Source organism: Frieseomelitta varia, unplaced genomic scaffold, assembly GCF_011392965.1.
Source record: "Frieseomelitta varia isolate USP_RPSP 00005682 unplaced genomic scaffold, Fvar_1.2 scaffold_164, whole genome shotgun sequence".
Taxonomy (NCBI): Eukaryota; Metazoa; Arthropoda; class Insecta; order Hymenoptera; family Apidae; genus Frieseomelitta; species Frieseomelitta varia.
In genome coordinates this window covers 505,052-525,556 of record NW_025109350.1, presented here as the reverse complement: position 1 = coordinate 525,556, position 20,505 = coordinate 505,052, and the positions used below count along the sequence as shown (strand labels likewise).

The 20,505-nt window shown below is 25.6% G+C and overlaps 2 protein-coding genes across 7 annotated transcripts; both read right to left on the bottom strand.

Moving 5' to 3' along the window:
• Positions 1–178: 178 nt before the first annotated feature.
• LOC122538486 (protein unc-50 homolog) lies at positions 179–2,126 on the bottom strand. 2 transcript variants are annotated; one of them, XM_043672620.1, is made up of 7 exons: positions 1,928–2,109; positions 1,572–1,671; positions 1,352–1,503; positions 1,095–1,281; positions 824–957; positions 654–755; positions 179–509 (listed from the first exon to the last, which is right to left on the bottom strand). In XM_043672620.1, exons 2-7 carry the CDS (start codon positions 1,661–1,663, stop codon positions 373–375), a joined length of 804 nt encoding a protein of 267 aa, XP_043528555.1. In that variant the 5' UTR covers positions 1,664–1,671; positions 1,928–2,109; the 3' UTR covers positions 179–372. The 2 variants fall into 2 exon arrangements, with proteins under 2 accessions (XP_043528555.1, XP_043528554.1); XM_043672619.1 differs by having other exon boundaries at positions 181–509; positions 1,980–2,126.
• An 8,223-nt stretch (positions 2,127–10,349) lies between these two features.
• On the bottom strand, positions 10,350–20,289 carry LOC122538485 (la-related protein 4). 5 transcript variants are annotated; one of them, XM_043672613.1, is made up of 11 exons: positions 20,064–20,141; positions 19,812–19,968; positions 17,920–18,286; positions 17,375–17,624; positions 17,112–17,252; positions 16,546–16,770; positions 16,247–16,389; positions 15,253–16,098; positions 11,653–11,854; positions 10,786–10,889; positions 10,350–10,678 (listed from the first exon to the last, which is right to left on the bottom strand). In XM_043672613.1, exons 2-10 carry the CDS (start codon positions 19,825–19,827, stop codon positions 10,794–10,796), a joined length of 2,286 nt encoding a protein of 761 aa, XP_043528548.1. In that variant the 5' UTR covers positions 19,828–19,968; positions 20,064–20,141; the 3' UTR covers positions 10,350–10,678; positions 10,786–10,793. The 5 variants fall into 5 exon arrangements, with proteins under 5 accessions (XP_043528548.1, XP_043528551.1, XP_043528553.1 ...); XM_043672616.1 differs by lacking the exon at positions 19,812–19,968 and having other exon boundaries at positions 20,064–20,289; XM_043672618.1 differs by having other exon boundaries at positions 11,653–11,818; positions 19,812–20,135.
• Positions 20,290–20,505: the final 216 nt, after the last annotated feature.

Here is a 20,505-nt window from a genome sequence, read left to right as displayed (position 1 = left end):
ATTTTTTATTAATAATGTACAAACATTTTTTGCATTTATAGAAAACTAAATACAAATAGATTTGTTAGTACTTGTGACTATTATAAATGATATGTTATATTTAAAATGTATAATTATTAAAAAAAATTTTATAACGAAATATATTAATATATCTTTATTTTGTTTTAGAGATTAAATACCATTTTGATTTATTTGAAATACCAATTTAATTGTATGAAATACCCCGATCTTTTTATTCAACATATCAATAATTTTTTCGAACTAAATATTTTCCACATGATACATTCATTCAATTTTTATATATAAGAGTATGTATTAAAAATTAATTTGAAATAAAGTTTTGTATTAAAACAACTAATAATATAGTTTTGTTTAAACAACTCGATAATGATAGAATTCCATAACTAAATGACTAATATTAATACCTGCGCATAATGTCATAATATATATTAGTAATATTATTGGTAATGTTGATAATATTATATGTGTCTTGTGAAGTATTTCCATGCCTAAAATAAATGTAAAAAATTTATTAACTTTTAATTACAAATTATAATAATTAAATCTTTATTTTTAATTTTGTAAAAATTAATTACTTGATTAATGAAAATTAAAATAATATAATGTATATAATACTAAATTTGTATACTTACTTGTATAACCCAAAAATGTTATATAAATATAGTAACTAACAGCTATTAACCAGATTGTGTTTCCAACAAATCGTGATGAAAAAGTATCATAACTTATAAGACCTAGAACAATAAATACAAAAAGAGAAATATTAATAACTTTGATAAGATAATATCAAATAGAATCTTACCATTATAAAAAAATAACTGTACAATGTGAAGTATAACTAAAGGTGGAAAAAATGCATTTAAATGTATATCAAATGCATAACCCCATTCTACATCCTGAGTTTTGTCAATCCTTAAATAACGATTTGTTATAATCCTGAAATTAGTAGAACTCATTTGTTTTATAATGCTTTATGCATACATATATGGCATAAATAAATAAATAAATAAATATATATATATGAAATTTTTAACATATATGCATATTTTCAATAAAAATAACACACAATTTACCAAAATACTGTTGCTACTATTAGACCAGCTACGAGATAATCAATAAATATCATATAAAATAATAGCTTTACAAATTGAAGAAATCCTAATCCCAAAACAATCGTAAAACCAATGGAAGATATACACAGACAACACATTAATAGTACTAAAAACGCAGGATCATCTCTTGCAAATTGTGATTTTGTTTCTAAAACAGATTTTATTTATCATAGTAATAATATATTATGATATTATTTTAAAAATACGAAGCAACTTACGTTTTCTACTTTGAAAATTTCTATATACTTTCTGTGGTGATATAAACAAAAAGATCATTTGCCACAAAGCAAATTCAAAGTCCATTTGTTCAAATTTTAATAATTTCCTTAGATATTTGTAACATTTTGTTGCTGCTCCCATACAATCTTGCCTAAAACACATTTATATAAATATTTTGTGATTAAACTTCTACTATAACTGAAAGTATGATTTTATTACCTATAAGTCACTGGCATAGGTAAATTTGATCCTGTTTCAATTGGACCTGGTGAATTACATCTACTTACTGGTGGTGACGTGGAATATTTCATTCTGGAATCTATTTAGGGCAAACCAATTATTCTTAAACAAATTCTAAGGACCATATAACACAAGCATCATAATTGTTTTTAGAAATTTTATTATACAATATAATTAATATTCTTAAAATATGAAAATTATAATTTCACCACGTTGTCAATAACATTTGTACATTGTCTTTTTTATTATAACAAGTAACATTTATTAATCAGACGTATCATTTATTGTTATAGGTTATGTTTATATACTTTAAATTATAAAAAAATATAGCATATATTAGATTTGTTCAATTATTTCATAAATAAACAATGTTAAATAATTATTTACATTAATAATAATCATATAAATGTATGTTTGCAATATCACTTTATATCTTTAAATCAAGGTTATTTGGACCACGATAGTTATTGGTCCGAGTCCATTCAATCTGGTTTAATTTTATATTCATTTTATTTTATAACCATTAAATATAAATATCAGTTACATTACATATTATTTATATACTGAAAATTCTACTTAAAATTTTACTTGAAATTCTAGTTAAAGTTTTTGGAAACAAATTTACATAAACGAAAAAATTATTAGTCCTTTCTAAATATATTTGTCATTTTTAGAATTCGATCTCAAGATAATGATATACTTAATCTAGAAATGTCAATAAGTCTTTGAATATTTGCATTGTTTAAGTTAGAAATTTTACTAACTCTTTAAATAATTTTTTATGTATTTTATGTATTTTTTTTACGAATTTATAAAAGATATAAATTTTATAATATTAAAATTTATCGTTTTCTGAAAAAAATCGTTTCATTTTTATCGCTTATTCACAAATTTAAATGATAAATATATAAAATTAATTTATTAAAAAATAATAGAAACATTAAAAGATAATATAATTAAACTTTAATTATTAAAAAACAAATATAATTCATATGCATTACTATTATATATTTATTAATAAATTAATAAAATTAATATGACTATGCATATGTCAATATAGTTACACACACAACATACAGACATATGATTACTTTTGAAAGTCTGATATATTAATTTATTTATTTATTCATTTTTATTGTTTATTTATATTATGTACAAAGTAATTTCTAAACACATAATGGACGCAACAAAGAAATCTGTTATATACAAATATATGATTACAGATACATATATTGAAAATTTCACACGTCAAACATAAAATTGTATGTGTAATTGAATTTTGTTTTATACATTGCCCCACGAGATAATATTTAAAGCTAATGTAGGTTCTAAGTGACTAACTTCCTGTTTTTTTTCCATACTTTTTTTATAAGATACAATTATATGCGTATATGTATACCATTTCTCATAGACCTCATACAATCATATATTCTTACATATCTTCTATACATTTTTGTATATATACATTTATATTTTATATATATATATATTTATTTATTTATATAGCAAACCATCGTATCAATACCGAAATTTATAAAAATATACATATACTTTTAAAAATTATGCACTTTAAATCAAGCACACTAATGCTAAATTATATGTATTGTAGGTATGTATGTATACGTAAATACTCAATTCAAATTTGGCTTATTCTATATTTACATATAATAAGCCAGCATTCAATTAAGTTTCACATTTCTTTTATGTCATCCTCTATTTCAAACGGTAGAGAATATTAGAGCTTTACGACTGATTATTTCGTATTTCGTGCGAACTCCTTCACGTGGAAATTGGAAGATATTGATAAATACAAAAGGATCAATTATTGATTTTTACATACATACAAATATATGTAAAAAGGCACTGAACGTACAACGAGTTCGTCCGCAATATAACTGATGGTATTAGGACGTATTACAAGTATTACAGGAGTAACGGCGCAATTAAGAATGTAATTAAGAATATTTTTTTCATTTTTTTACGATTTGACAGTAATAAAAAAATATCAGTTTCTTAATTACACAGAATAAATTTATAGTTGGCAGATACAGATCAACAAAGTATCATCGCATTATCTTTTAATATTGTTTCTAGATAATTGAAAATTGTTTAATCTTTACATTATTTTAAATTAAATTTGAATTTTAAATTTAAATTTAAATTGTTCAATTAAAATTTATTCGTTTAATCAAACGACCAATGTTATTATCAACAAAGTATTTAAATTATATCGCTTACATTTTTACAAATAATTTTATAAATGATTTGGACCCAAATGTATAAATTAATTTCGTTACGATAAAATATATTGCACATATGTAAAATTCTTGCATATAATTCATGTGATATTTAACATAATTTGTTGTTATCTAAATTTTCTACTTGAAAGATAAGTTTTGTTGTGTGCATAGATGCTTTATTGAAAGTATTGCATGTGTATATTTGTTATCTGAAATTGTACAAAGGATATCAGAAAAAATTCAGATGTTTAAGAATCATTATTCAGATTTCATATCGGTATATTCTAATATTTGCATTAACTTGATCGTTGCGATCAATTTTTATTTAATATCATTTGTGATATGATATATTTCAATTAATTCTTTTCAGTTGAGCACAATAAATTACATTTATTGCAATATCTTCTGTTTAAACTTAAACAATTTGATTCATTAATGTAGCACGGCTTTATATTCGAGTTATATATGTATATGTAAATGCACATCAATTGTAAAAATTTTGCATAGACTTCCTCGTTATGCAAGTGGTATTATACATATAAAGAATGAAATATTTATAATATACGAATAAAAATACATTAGGACAAAATTTCTGCATGTACTTTCTGAAAAATTTATTAATTTAATTACTTTAGACATTGTAGTCCAGTGCCCAGTATAATAAACAAATCTTATTTACAAGTTATAATTTTGTCATAATACATAATGTTATGCGCAAAGTACTAACAAACGTAGATTTTGTTTAGGAATGTTTACCAAATTTGTTTATAAATTGTACGTAATAAAGTATTTGTTTGTTATTTTTAATATTGTTTTAATACGTATATCATGATGTACTCTCATACACTGATAGTATTCCAGACACTAAATGTTTAATTCGTTATTTTATTCCATTTATATTTAATCGTAACGTCTTTTATAGTCATCTGCAAAAATGGTCATTATAGTAGTTACAAATATTTTAAAGAAATTTTCGTCGTATTATCATATTATTGTTTTTGTACACTTTATTTGAAATCATTAGAAAAGTTATCAATGTCATAAATATGCGATAAAAAAATGCAGTATTATTTAAAAATTTGAAATATTTTAATGTAATATATCCAACACGATATATATAATTTAAATTACTTTCTGTTTCTTAAATACATTATCGTTTGAGAAACAAAATAATTGTATTTTCTAACTTTGATCTCTGTAAATAATTAGTTTTAGTATACAAGATAATTTAATAACTTTGATTATCTAAAAGTATTTCCACTATTTTGACAAATATGAGAAAACTTTATAAAAATTATATAATATTAAAGAAGCCATAACATACCAATAATAATTTTTGTTTTAAGTGATCTTTCAAAGATTTCAAAGTTACTTTTATTTTTTTTAATAGCATAGTATACTATTTTATATTTAGAAAAATAGTGAATTTCAAAGATTTGAGAATAAATGAAAAACAGAAAAGTCTTACATCTGAAAATGATGTTCTTTTATATTAATAGTAGAGTCGTTGAATTATTGAAGATCATACACTTGTTATAATTTTCAAATTAATTATTATATATAATACTTAATGTTAATTATTATTTACATTTTTCATCATTTTTTTTATGTTAAATATATTTATGTATAGCACATATTCAATCCAAAATACCTCAACTATAAAAAAAATTGCAACATGTACTATGATTAAATGTATGAGTTTTGTAATTTAATGATTCCACTATGTTGATACAAACGAACACCATTTCCAATATTTTTCATAACATAAGATTTATTTTATTCTTTTATTTGATCATATTTCCGTTATATTACTGAGATTAGAAAAACAGCATGTAATTTTAGAAAATAAATGTGATTTTGAAATCTTCAAAAATCCTCCATTTACAAACAAATTATTATAAATATATTATGTACTTTCTCGTACAATTTTTGTGAATAAAGTCTTTTCATATTTTAAAAAATAATAAAGATATCCAAGGTAGTCAAAGTTTATCAATTATTCACATTTTGATTAAACTTAAATTCTAGGAAAAGTACAATCCACTTATTCTTATTAAACAGTTGCACAATCTTATGTAACAAAATCTTGTGTAAATAACACAAAGGAATTAAATGTAAAATGAATAAATACTACAAAATATATAGATAATTTTTACATATCAGGAATTATATACTTAGACAAAATTATACGTTTCTGTTGTTATATTCTATGTTCTACTACAAACATATCTTAAATAATGAAAACCTAATGTAATTGACGTTAATTTCTATTAATAATATACGAAATATTAATATAAAATAATAAGGGAAGACAATAAAGTTTTAAGTGATTACGCAGTATGATTGTACATCGTTAATTATCGGTGTCATATATCGCAAAAATTCATAATTGTGAAATTCCGCTTTCTAGTAAATATTAACAATGAATTAAACATATCTTGCAATTTTCTCACATTCAGTAATACATCAAGTAAAACATGTATATTTTTTTCCAGGAGTAGAATTTCCAGAGCATGTACAACTATTCACTTAATTTTGAAATAATATTCTAGTACAATGATATTTGATGTATCTCAATTATTTATTTGATCAATAGATAATATACGTATAATATAATTTGATTTCTTATAACATACAAAGCTTTCAGCTTTGTGTATGCAAATAATTGTTGTCTTTTGTGAAACAATACTTAGAGATTTCGTAATTTTAATCGAATCTGCATCTTGTGTAAAGATACTGTCAGTCTCTTGTTACAAAGATAGTGGCAGTTTCCTTATGCCCTGAATAAAATTACATGCAGAAATGGTTACCACCGTATTTACTGGAATACCTTAATTTTCTCTATTTTATTCACAACACTAGGCCATATTTCGTCTAAACTGCATCTATACAATGTTTAACGAATAAAAATACATTTAATGCAATGTGAGATTTTAAAGTAAAAATAAAACCAATAACAGTAATTAATGTTTAATTTTGAAATTTGTCACTTTACATAGTAATAAACAAACGTCATAGATCATATTATAATACACAAGTTTTCATAGTAGTTAAAAAATCAGACTTTCTAGGCCTGCAGCCTATGAAACGGAGTACATTATACATTGTATTTCTGTTGGACTTCAATCTAATCACAGTTTATTCTGATGAATGAGTTAACGTAAGTTTATCAGCCACGATTTTGTGACGAGCTTATTAAAAAAGAACAGTTCTAATATACCTTTTTTCCATACATTCCAATCACAATTTTATCCCAGTATCACCCTTACCCTGGACCAAACATATTAATTTGAAATCATTATAATACAAGTTTACATTACTTTTTAATTACACTGTCAGCATAAAAACTTTCGCTATACCAGTTCTTTTTATGTGAAGCTTAAAATGTTCCATTTTGTGCATTTGATTTTACAAAATAATTGTTTTACATAACTATATAATTTATTATTTTTGACAGAACAAGCGATCATTACGATCCAAGGTATTGGTGCGTCTATTTCTCACTTTATATTATACAGGTATATAATATACCAACAGTTTAGCATTTCTTACATTAAATTCCATACATTTAGTAAAGATAATGTATAGAGAGGAATCAACTTTCAAATTTTTTTACATATAATCCGTAGCGATAATTAAAACGAATATTCAAAGCATACACATAATTAGCTATACATAATTTATAGGGTAACGCATAAAGTAAGACAAATTACTTTAACATTATTTATGTTTTCTAAAACTCCATTATCAAGAAATGTTAATGCTTATCCAATTTTATATATATATATAAATATATACACATGTGTATATATTTGTACACATGTGTGAGTGTGTGTATATGTGTGTGTATATATGTATGTATGTATATATATATATATATATATATATATATATATATATATATATATATACACACGCACACACACACACACTCATACTGTGTATATCTTTCATATTTATATTAATCTTTTTATCAGTAAATTCACGCTAATGTACATTATATAAACTAAACAAATTAATTGACGAATTACTATAACATTTAACTATTAATTATTTCTCCTTTATTTTTATATGATATTGAAATATTAAAAATATACATGACATTAAACAATATCACTCTTATTTGAAATAAAAATACTGAGCACACAATGAAACATTGATGAAACGATTTATATAACTGCTTTTATATAACTGCAGAAAATAAATTTTGTTATTAACTGATATAATTAAAAATTGATATTGGTATATTGTTGTATGTGTACTGAAATATTATATTGCATAAATAAAAAGAAAAATAATAAAAGTTTTACATTCAAAATCAATTTCTGTCTCTTTTTTTTTAAATGACCAAATTTACTGTCTTTTTCTTAGTTATATTATGCTTAGTTAAAACGAAAATAAAAGCAGGAAAAATAAACAAAAAAAGAAACAATGTGACACATTTACATCAAATAAAAACAAAAATAATTTCATAAATATTAATCTACAAATTAGTGAATTTACTAATGAAAAGATATTTATGTATGTATTTTAAATATACTGTAATTGTTTCTCGATGTAATCAATTGCATTACATCAAGGTTTAAATGTATCATTGAGATACAATTAATATAAGTTGTGCTACAAGACTGAGATTAAAGCAAAGTGTTTACAGCACCACAATTTAAACTGAAATAATTAATATTTTAATGCAGTTGACAATAAATTTTTCTGTATATCCAACATTGTGATTAATTGTTCCAGATATAAAAAAATTAAAAGGCAGTATTATAAATGTAAAGTATAATTATACATGTTGGTAATTGTTTTATAGTTCAGGAGATTGGTTTTTCTTTAATGTTCATTACTTCAATTTCTGTACGCATATTAGTAACAAATATATCATATGCGTTATTTACTATAATGTGTAGGTACATGTAATTATATAACATCTAAAGCCAAGCTCCTGTAATATACACAACATTTTGAGGCACTTGAACGTGTGCTCAAAGACCATATTTCTGATAACTCTTATATTACTTGCCAAAGCATAATTCTAAATTGTATGTTATCTCATATAACGGTAATATTAAAAAGAAAAGTCAGTGCCGTAAATAGGTGCCTAAACATGTCATAACAATTTTTTTTCCATTTGAGATAAACATAAAACTAAAATCTATTTAATGTCATTTCCAGAATATCAATAACAATACATAATTCATTGTTATTTTTGATTTACTTGGCTTAAAATTTTTAAAGCTTCTAGTAGAGACTAGAAAATATTTGAGGCAACATGGAATGTTATATTCTCAAAAGTGAGAGGAGGACAGAAAGAGAAAAAGAAAGAGAGAAGCAGAGAAAAATATACGAATGTTCTAATTTAATTTTCCTGTGTTATATTATTCTCTGTTTTTTTTTTTTTTTTGGAACCATTGATAAATATAAATAAATATACGAATTTACATTTTTGTTTTATAACATAATTCTTGTAGACAAAACAAGTAATTTTTTAAATATATGTTTTATAATATTCTTGCTAAATATGAGATTAAATATTTTTTATTAATAAATTTTATTTTTAAAAATATTAGTTACTAAGCATGTGTAAACTGAAAAAGAAATATGATAAACCAATATCAACTTTTAGTTTGTATATAAAACCATACCCAAACTAGTTTCAATCTGTTACTTGTAAAATAATTAGAAAATGTTACATTTTCGTGATAAATACACTAGTATGATTTTATGATTTAATACTTATATTAAATTTCAAAATGACTTGACAAATATCATCGCAGGCAATAATAGTGAGACCATGGACTCTATATCTCACCAATAAAGCACTTCTTTGTTCCTGTTTCATTTTGAATCCTTACACTTTTTACATAAATAAAAATCAAATGATACAGCAAATATTTCAGTTATACATTGATTACATATGACATGCTCCGATAAAATGGAGTTAAGGCGCAAAAAAATCGATTTTGACTTTCTCATGTTCTTTTTTATAGGCAAAAGTATGAAAAAACGACAAAATTCCAATTTACTAGAATAATTATTAACTTCACAATTCACAATTAATTATTTATATTGATGGGAGTAAATTATTAATTTAACTTAAGTTAAGTCTTAAGTTAAATTATTATTAATTTAGAACGAATCTTTTCGAGTTGTTTTCGTATATTCTCTATTTATCGGAACACATCATGTATTTATTATATTGTCATTAATATTCTGGAAAAATGCAGATCTTGTCTATAAATAATATAAATGAAATATAGAAAATTACAAGAAAACAAATTAATTTTTTAAATTAAGCATTCTTATGATTTATCTGCTTTAAAAATTACATTCTTTTTTTCATTTTTTAAAATTTCTTTTTTTAATCAGAATTCTGTCTGAGAATAAGTTTCGTTGCACTCTGAACATTCATTAAGCTGTACGCACATAGCAAGGTTTGGCACAAAGATAAACATTTCCCAGTTACGGCCCTGTGCTATGAAAGGGGAGAGGAGAAAGGAATTAAAAGATTAATACCTTAGTTTAACATTTTTACAAGCTAACAAATATGTACCTCCAAAATCACAGAACCAAAGCAATAACAATACTCTTCTACACAATGTATTATCCTGCTATCAAACGTATTTTTTTTTTTTTTAATATGCAGCGAATTAGAATTTCTTCAAACAATTTTTGTATGATTCATAGTTAAGTGATACCACATTCATTGTAGGCGAAGTCACTGTACAATGTAAAAAGTTTTCTTCATACCCACTATATCCATTGTAGGATAAAAGCAGTGGTATATAATCCATATAATCCAGATGAAGAATAACAGCTAAATATTGAAATTCACTGCGGTAGTATCTGTAAAGATACTTACTTTACTATACCTTTAATGTTATTTTAAATCTTAATTGAATTTTGAACGAACATTACAGCTAAAAAATGCTTATGAAAAAATAGTTACTCACATATTGATTTACACATTTCCATCCCTTTCATCTGTCTTATGCTTTGTACAAGGTACTTCGCGACAGTGTTGTGCTACTTGAGCATAACTCGGTCTTGTAAGATCCTATGATAAAAAGTATATATTTATTATTATATAAATTCCATTTAAAAAAATGTAGCTAAATAAGAAATGATATTTTGAAATAAACATTTAAAATTGATAATTTTTACAAGATTAAAAGTAATCCTATCACAGATTTTCAATATGGTAAATGAGAAATGTTTACAAGTCAAAAGACATTCTTAGTTGTTTAATAATTAATAATGTTAATAATGTAGCTTCAATAGATAGTTTATAATAGACATAATAGTTTATAATAGACAAACAATTGTTGTGTATTAAATATTAAAATTATTACAAAATATTAAAATTATTACAAAATATTATTATTAAATATTAAAATTATTACAAAATATTAAAATTATTACAAAATATTATTATTAAATATTAAAATTATTACAAAATATTAAAATTATTACAAAATATTATTATTAAATATTAAAATTATTACAAAATATTAAAATTATTACAAAATATTATTATTAAATATTAAAATTATTACAAAATATTAAAATTATTACAAAATATTATTATTAAATATTAAAATTATTACAAAATATTACAAAATTTATAATAAATCAATAATAATACTTTTTCTGGAATGATTTTCGTCATTAATGCTAAATAATTTTAATGAGATATTTTTATCACTTCCATATTATATTTTTATTATTATTATTATCTAATCGTAACTAATCTAATCTAATATTATAAAACAAGATATGCAAATAATATATAATTACATACAAAAAAAATATGCACTTACTACAGGAAAAGTAGAAGTTACTCCCACTTGTGACTGGGAATTTTGTGAGGCAGTAGGGACATTACATTCACATCTAGACACTTGTTCAGAATCCTCCACTGTGTGTGCATTTGAAACAGCCTCGTCCACTCCATTGACCATGTTCGATTCGTCAGTCTTTACAGATCTGTCAGCGGTGCATTTCAATAATAAAGGACTAAACCTGAACGTGCATATATATAAGTATAATAGAGACATATTCAATTAATATGTAATAATTACGATTGTGCACCTTAAAATACCATGCACAAATATATGACAGCAACTATCATGTATATTTCATTCAATTCAAAGAAAAAAAAAAAAAAAAAGGAAAAAAGAAAATAGAAATTATTACTACATAGTTCAGGGAATGGGTCTTGCAAGATTGCAATACTTATTTAACAAACCAGTATACACATCATTTATTTACTTTCACTGACAATGAATCTAGTCTTCCATTAATAATGAACCATGCTTTTTATTATATTCTCATGTGCCCAATATTACAGCTTAACTTTATATTAAAAATTAAGAATTTAATTGAAATGCCTTTAAGAATAACTTGAAACTGAACAATTAATAGTTGTAATATAATATAATATAATATAATATAATAATATAATATAACATAACATTATAATAATGAATAATAATAATAATAATAATAATAATAATAATAGTAGTAGTAGTAGTAGTGGTAGTAATAGTGGTAGTGGTAGTGATAGTAGTTAGTAGTAGTGGTAGTAGTTAGTAGTAGTAGTAGTAGTAGTTGTAGTAGTAGTAGTAGTAGTAGTAGTAGTAGTAGTAGTAGTAGTAGTAGTAGTAGTAGTAGTAGTAGTAGTAGTAGTAGTAATAGTAGCAGCAGCAGTAGTAGTAATAGTAGCAGCAGCAGTAGTAATAGTAGTAGTAGTTGTAGTAGTAGCAGTAGCAGTAATAATAATAGTAGTAGTAGTAGTAGTAGTAGTAGTAGTAATAGTAGTAGTAGCAATAGTGGTAGTGGTAGTGGTAGTAGATGGTAGTAGTAGTAGCAGCAGCAGCAGCAGTAACAGTAGTAGTAATAGTAATAGTAATAGTGGTAGTAGTAGTAGTAGTAGTAGTAATAGTAATAGTGGTAGTAGTAGTAGTAGTAGTAGTAGTAGTAGTAATAGTAGTAGTAGTAGTAGTAGTAGTAATGTAGTAGCAATAGTTGTAATAGCAACAGTAATAGTATTGATAATAGTAATAGTAATAATAATGATAATAACTGTAGTAATGAAAAATAATAACAATATTTGTCCTACTAACTGCAATGATAATGGAAATTTTATGATAACAATGATGATAAACTCCATAAAAATGACATAATTTTAATGATGATGACGATGACGATAATAAGAAGAAGAAGAATAAATAGAAGAAGAGTACCAATGTTAATAACAGCAGCAGAGCAATAACAATGATAATGATGATAATAATAACAGTAGTGATAGTTATAGGAAAGAAAGTACTGTAGAAAATATATGTAACATGACTGATAGCAATATCAACAGCAATCATTGATAACAACGATAATTGTTGAGATATTAGAAAAATAATCATAATAATAAATTATAATAATAAAACAAAAAAAGAAAAAGTATGTAAAAAATGATAGTAACCACAAATGATAATAATGATTGATACCAACAAAGATGATTTTTGTAAAATATCAATTATTGATGATAATTATTTCTTTATTAGCCATAGTGCAAAAAAATAATAATAGCATTAGAGATTATATTAGCAGCAATAATGATAACAATAATAAAAACAAAGATGTTCATAATGATAATGATACTAACAATGAAATGATACAGGTAATAGTAATAGTAATGATGAAATGATATCAATGAAGATACTAATAATGAAAATGGTAAAATAATAATAGTATTAATAATAATAATAATAAAATGATAATAATAATAAAATAATAACAAATTAATGTATTAATGTAAAGAACCCTGAATAATATAATAGTTTATATGTATTGTTCATTTGCCACAGTAGTACAGGCAAGAAATATAAATTGTGCTACCACAGAGTACTGCATACATTCTTGCATACATACGCATTGCAATATTTTTTTATAAAAGAATGATAAAACGTCTAACTACTTAGTATCAAATGAATATCTCGAGTTTGAGCATTTTATGCTTTAAAATTAAAATTTATTGTTTCATCAAATGGAGCACCAGCTCTTATTTAAAAAATCTATTCTTCAAAGAAAGAACCATACTAGCGAGACATTCCAAACAATATTAAATAACTTATCACGCGATGGGGAAAAAAGATGTAGCAATGATAAAAATAAATGGCAAATTAAAACAACTGAGCACTTCTACAAAATTAACCACCATAGAGAGTAAAATAATGGTAAATTCAGGAAAAATATACCTATTCTTTACCATTCTATGTATGAGTATAACATAATTAAGAAAGGGAAAGTTTGAAAATTATAGCATAGTAAACGAACTTTTTATATAATTTCAACAGTTTTATGTATAAATATATGTTAATAACATTAAAAAAAAAACTTTTTACAGTTTAATAATTTCAAAATTTTTATGTGTAGATATGTGTTAATAACATTAAAGATATTTTTATTTTTGAAAATATTAAGAGAACAATTATCTATGATTCTTTTTGTAATTGTGTTAAGAAATAAAGAAGAAGTTTTATAAGACATCAATAAAAATAAAATACAATAATTGCAAAATATGTTTGGTATCTTTTATTAATAATTATTGACAAATTAAAATATAATACATGGACTACTTATTATTAATATAATGTAAAATCATTTTCCAAAAATAAAATATATTTTAGTATTTATTATTTTTATTTATTTTGTCAGAGTAATTAATTTACTACTTTTATCCATTCTATTTATGAATTAGTAAATAAGCATAAACTTTAACAGTATTATTACAGTATTATACTAACAGAATATAACACATACTGAAAGTAACAAACTACCATAAACAGAGCTACTTTCCCTTTCCTTCTTATATAGGTGATATGAAAATATAGGTGGACTATATAATTTTCACTAATACATATCCACCATACAGAGCATAACACGCATATAATGCAGCCAACACTATCAAACACAGCTTAGCAATCTTTTCAGGCTCTATGTGATTGCCTGTATATAAGTCATTCTGATGTATATGTGTATGTGCGCGCGTGTTTATATGTATGTATATATTTGTGTGTATATCTATACATATATACATAATATATGCAATTTATCATTAAAAGCAATTAAAGAACTTTAACAATAATTTATAATAAGCAATACTTTAGAAATTTAATTAAACAACTATTTGCTTTTACAATAAGAGAATAATATATATTCTATTACACACATGCACATACACAGATTATGTATGTACATATGCAAGCATATATACGTATGTGTATTTTATGTATATCATACATATACGTATGTATGCATGCATGTTAAATGTTCTACGTACGTAAGTAATTACGTATGTATGTGTGTGTTTATATCTGCACGTTGTACGTATGCATGTATGTATAAGAAGAAAGCACACTCACTTATCAGGAGATGACGGGGGAGTGAGGGTGATGGTGCTGAGAGCGATGTCTGTGGAGTCATTGTTGCTAGCAGAAGCATTAGAGCTGACATTTGTAGATGCAACGGGAGTAGTTGATGTATTGCCAGAACCAGTTGGAGCTTCTAGCGAACCAGCATGACCACCAGCACTTGACCCTGGGCTTGCAGACCTACTGCTGTTACTTGTCGGTTGTTGATGATATTGTTGTGAAATTCCTGTAGGTTCTTTTTCTTTGACGTTTTTCAATTTTGCAGTACCTTTAACTACATCTGAAAGCCTATTTTGCGATTGCGTACAATCTGTACCAACAGTTTCTACTGAAGCATTATGGGATTTTGCAAGATCAGCATCTAGGCCAGGAAGAGGAGGAAAAGCAGAAGCTTCCAAATCAAATTGTACCCCTCGGTTGCATTGTGTGTTATTATTACTGGCCGGGGTAGATTCTCTGATTGATGGTAAGGGGCTACTATTAGCCTTTGATAATGATTCTTGGTCTTTGGTCCTACGATGCATACGGTGACGCGGGTATTGTACTCCAGAGTCCAGAGTTTGAGCGTCATTTTCTTGGGATCCTTTCGAATGACTACTATTATAATGGGTCTCTCCAGTCGCTGCAGTTGTATGTGAGGAATGGAACTTTGTGCCGGTTTGGTAGGAAGAAGAAGTTGGCTTCACCGTAGGTAAGCTCGAAGTAAAAGTTGGAACTGTTACTCCTAAAGATATTGGTGCCCCACTCATAGGCGGATGTGAAGTACGTCCCATTGGCACCATATTACTTCCGCCATCCATCAAGCCTGGTCTTTCAGAGCCATTTCTTTGCTTATTTCTGTATCACATATACGTATATATTCAAGCATATATATAAATTTTTGTAAGTACTGCTTACAGAAAAATTATTTTTATTATTATTTACTCTCTTGTAAAACAAATAATACATATTTTTACGTTGCTAAAATAATTATTAATGTCAATACCTGTGACGAGGAGTGTATCTTGTGTTGTGTGGTTTAAACGTGTTATGTGGTGTAATACCATTCATGAAAACACCTGACATATCGAAATAAGCGGGACTCGCAGGTCCCCAAGGCATCATTCCAGGAGGATAAAATGGTTGATGCTGTAAAAAGTATATAAAATTTTTTAAATCTTCAATACATGATATCGTTATATTAAACTAACAAATAAAAGTAAACTGAAAGTGTAAGTAAATTATCTAATTGTATAATTTAAATTTTTCTAATACAATATTTACATGTACGTGACCATTACTTACATATACATGAACCTGATTGGCATATGGCGGCATGGTAGTTTGTGGCATAGTAGTACCATTTGTATAAAGGAAGCGTTGCTGTCCAGCTGTATAACTATTTGGATCATAAACAGGTGGTGGTGGTGGTGTTCTATAACCATTTTTAATACCACCCACACTGGCAACTGCAGGGATTGGTAGCCTATTCATTGGTTTAGCTTTGATTCTAGCCATTATTGGCTTTCCCTAAATTATACATAATAAATATTAAGTTTCAATATTATAAATAAAACAAATCTGTATATAATTTATATTTCTATATAATATATTATTTTTTGTTCATGAACAATTAATAAAAATAGATAATTATAATTATTAATTGCTACAAAATAAAATAAATTTTTGTAAATACTCTTTTTTAATTTAAATATTAACCATGTAAATATATACTAATTTTATTAAAACAAAATGAAAATATATAGACACAAATAATAAATATAATTTTATACAATTAACTGATATGTTTTAGCGTTTTTTATAATTTTTATTAAATTAAAAAATGAATTACTTTTTTAAATTAATATTACCTGAAATTCCCGAACTTCTTCTCGTAAAAACCTATAGGCCTTTTGAGCATCTTCATCAGATTCAAAAGTTACATACCAAGAACTATTATGGGCAAATTCACATGAAATAAACCTTGGACATCCTTCTCCAGAGAATAAATTCTATAAATAAAAATATTATTTTATTAATCTATCGAGGATTAGCATCATTAATAGAATAAATTTTTTTTTAGATAAACGTATTATAACAATGTTTGATATTTAAAAAAAATAAATTTTTTCACCTTTACATCTTCTAATGGCGTACTGTCTGGTATTTCACGAAGAATCACAATGCATCGCTTGTGATTAGGTCTTACTTTCTGCCCTTCTTCATCAACTTGTACATTTGGAGACTCTCTTAGAACCTCCGTTATAAGCTTTATATCTTTTGTTAATTTTTTCACTTGGTTGAAATTTGCTACTGTCCATATTGGTACATATTGATCATTATCCATTTGTGATAATAAATATGTATCATTAGCTAAGTTTTCTCTAAAAATAAAAAAAAGATATACTATTATAAAATAAATGATATATATTATTGAGTATTTTTAGAACATTTCATACAAATAAAATATAAATATAATAAAAAAAAAGAAAATATACTAAAGATTATTTAGTAATTTTACACAATTATAAAAATGTTGCAACAAATTAAGATCATGTTACATTATTATATGAATATGATAACTATTCTAATGTCACTATTATCACAATTAACAATAATCAATAAAATTCTATATAATATTAAAATTATATATTAAATAAAAAGATTAAGGGTATATACCTGGAGAAATAATATTCAAGCTGTGAAGAGAGCATTTGTTTAAGTTGTTCCAATGGTATACCAGGGGCAGATAAGTCACCCATTGGAGCAGGCTGATTTGGCACATCACCTAAAGGAGCAACATCCACTGGACCATAACCTGCAGCACCTCCTATACCTATAGCGTGTTGCAGTGAAGGTTCTAAATTACCAACACCTGCCTCCAATATCAATTCATTTCCACTTGGTACTCCGTTCATGATGTTATATTCCAGATTGGATGCAGTACTTCCAATTGCACCCCCAACAGAACCCAAAGGTTCAGGGGTGGCTGGATAGACCGCCCCTGGTGGGAGCTTGCCAATGTCCCCATTCATGTACACGTACCCTATGAAAAATACAAGATGTAATTAGCAACAAAAATATAACATATTATTATATATATAATAAAAACAACTAATGTCCAATACATAATATACATATATCACATATTGTAACATGTAATATAGAATTTAATTAATTATTGATATTAACTTTATTTATAAAAATCAGTGTTTATATATTATTTTAGTACATTTTAATGTAACGAATCAAAAGTAGATAATTACAATCAACAGTCATAATCAAATATATCATTAATACATTAGTAATAAAACTTTGTCAAGTCTTATTAAGCAAATATCTATATTATGAATACAATAATATAAGAAATCTATCTTCTATAATTTTTTTTAATTCTATATAATAATCATCATATTAGATTCATATTTCATAAATAATCAAATAAATCAATAATCTTGAAAAACGACTTAATACTTTGTTATATTAAAAAAAAATTAACTAATGTAGTACTTATATTATTAAGAATATATATATATATCAAGTTATCTTGAAATCATATAAAATAATTACAATAATTCATCATTTCCTAAACAATTTTCAAATCCTAAATAATTTTCAATAATTTTCCAAAATTAGATAATTGTTGTTCCAAGACATTACAAACAAAATGTAATGTTCCACTATTAAATTATTTTATTAAAAAGAAATACTTTCCAGAAATGTGATTAGAAGTACAGATGTAATATGCACAACATACTAGTCTGATGTAATACATTTGTAGTATCTATATATATATACGAACACGCGTATTTGAATCCATATATACGGACAAGGATGTATATGTCATATGTCACACGTATAATGTGCGCGCGAGCGCGTTCTTATATTCAATAGCATTGTCGTGTGCATGATGTGTACATGCCTCTGTGTATGTGCTCTCTGATGTGACACACGCACGCGCACGCGGGCGTATACGTGCATGCTCAAATGCATATACATGTTCGTATGCGTGCGTGTGTATGTGCACGCGCGCGTGTGCGTGCATATATATAGACAAATTTGAATTAGACAAAATTTATTTACATGAAATCTCGATAAACCATAAAGGAATAAATGTAATAACAGAGAGATTCCATATTTTTTTGATGTTAATGTAGAATAACTATTTTTCGGACAATTACTTCTCGATTCTACGTATAAGACGAAAAATACCGTAAAACACATTTTAAAATCATAATTGTAAAACGAAACTGTTCCACTGATTCTGTTGAAAGTAAAAATTTAATGTTGATCGTACAAACCGTGCCACATGCTAAGATTTGGTCTTGTTCAGTACCAATGTGCAATCGTCAAGCATTCACACTTAAACGTCACATTGTATCCTTCTGATATAGTTCTTTGGAAAAGGTTACGGCATGAAAAGTAAAAATTTTGAAAAGGCAAGATATGCAATATGTTGGATGCGATTAGCCAAATATAGAGCGAGACGTTGGCCGGGCCAACACGTTTACGCACGCAGATATGGTGACAATCACTTGGACAGTACACTTATGGGTATCGTATATCGTTACCGAAATCACCATTCATTCCGAAACAATCCCGGATTCCATGTGCCTTTATCAATAGGTGTTCTCGGCAGCTTCGTTTACTGGCTCGTTCTTCGGGTGTAAGTACCGTGAGCGCACACGGTTGTGCGCAAAAAACGCAACCTTATTCCTCGTTCTCAAGCTATGAATAGTTAGCCATAAGCATCTGCCCTCAATCCTCTACATCATTTGGATCAATGTGAGTCGCGCCGTTTTAGAATTTTATAAAATTCTTACCGAGAAGATGAATCAACTCAACACAATTTCTCAAGGAAACTACAAAATGGCCGACACAGAAAGGCACATGCCGTAGCTCGGTGCATTGTGGGTCGTAAGTATGTAGCTCGACTATAGTGATATCTGGTGGTTAGATTGTCATGACTCGCGTATACCCGGTAAATTTAAATCTTTAGAAACATTTCATAGAATATTACTCTATTCATTCACTCGAAATTCTATATCATCTCTATCAATATGTTAATAAATACAGTTCTGCTAAATAATTGTGTCTTACTTTCCATTACCAATCTTTAATTAAACTTAATCCAAACTTAATATAAAACTATTACATTCCCTGACGCATTTATATAATTAAAAAAAAACTCTATAGACAACTATAGACGTTCATAGTACGAATTTCATACATACACACAGGCAATCTGTAAGTATTAATTCTTTC

Excerpts from the sequence above, each read along its gene's own strand:
- LOC122538485 (XM_043672613.1), bottom strand. Across the intron at positions 16,099-16,246 it reads AGATACACTCCTCGTCACAG|AAATAAGCAAAGAAATGGCT; the intron begins GTATTGACATTA and ends TATGTGATACAG. Across the intron at positions 11,855-15,252 it reads CCCCCGTCATCTCCTGATAA|GTTTAGTCCTTTATTATTGA; the intron begins GTGAGTGTGCTT and ends ATGCACGTTCAG.
- LOC122538486 (XM_043672619.1), bottom strand. The coding sequence starts at position 1,663 with ATGAAATATTCCACGTCACCACCAGTAAGTAGATGTAATTCACCAGGT. Across the intron at positions 1,504-1,571 it reads CCTATGCCAGTGACTTATAG|GCAAGATTGTATGGGAGCAG; the intron begins GTAATAAAATCA and ends AATGTGTTTTAG. Across the intron at positions 1,282-1,351 it reads AAATTTTCAAAGTAGAAAAC|AAACAAAATCACAATTTGCA; the intron begins GTAAGTTGCTTC and ends AATCTGTTTTAG.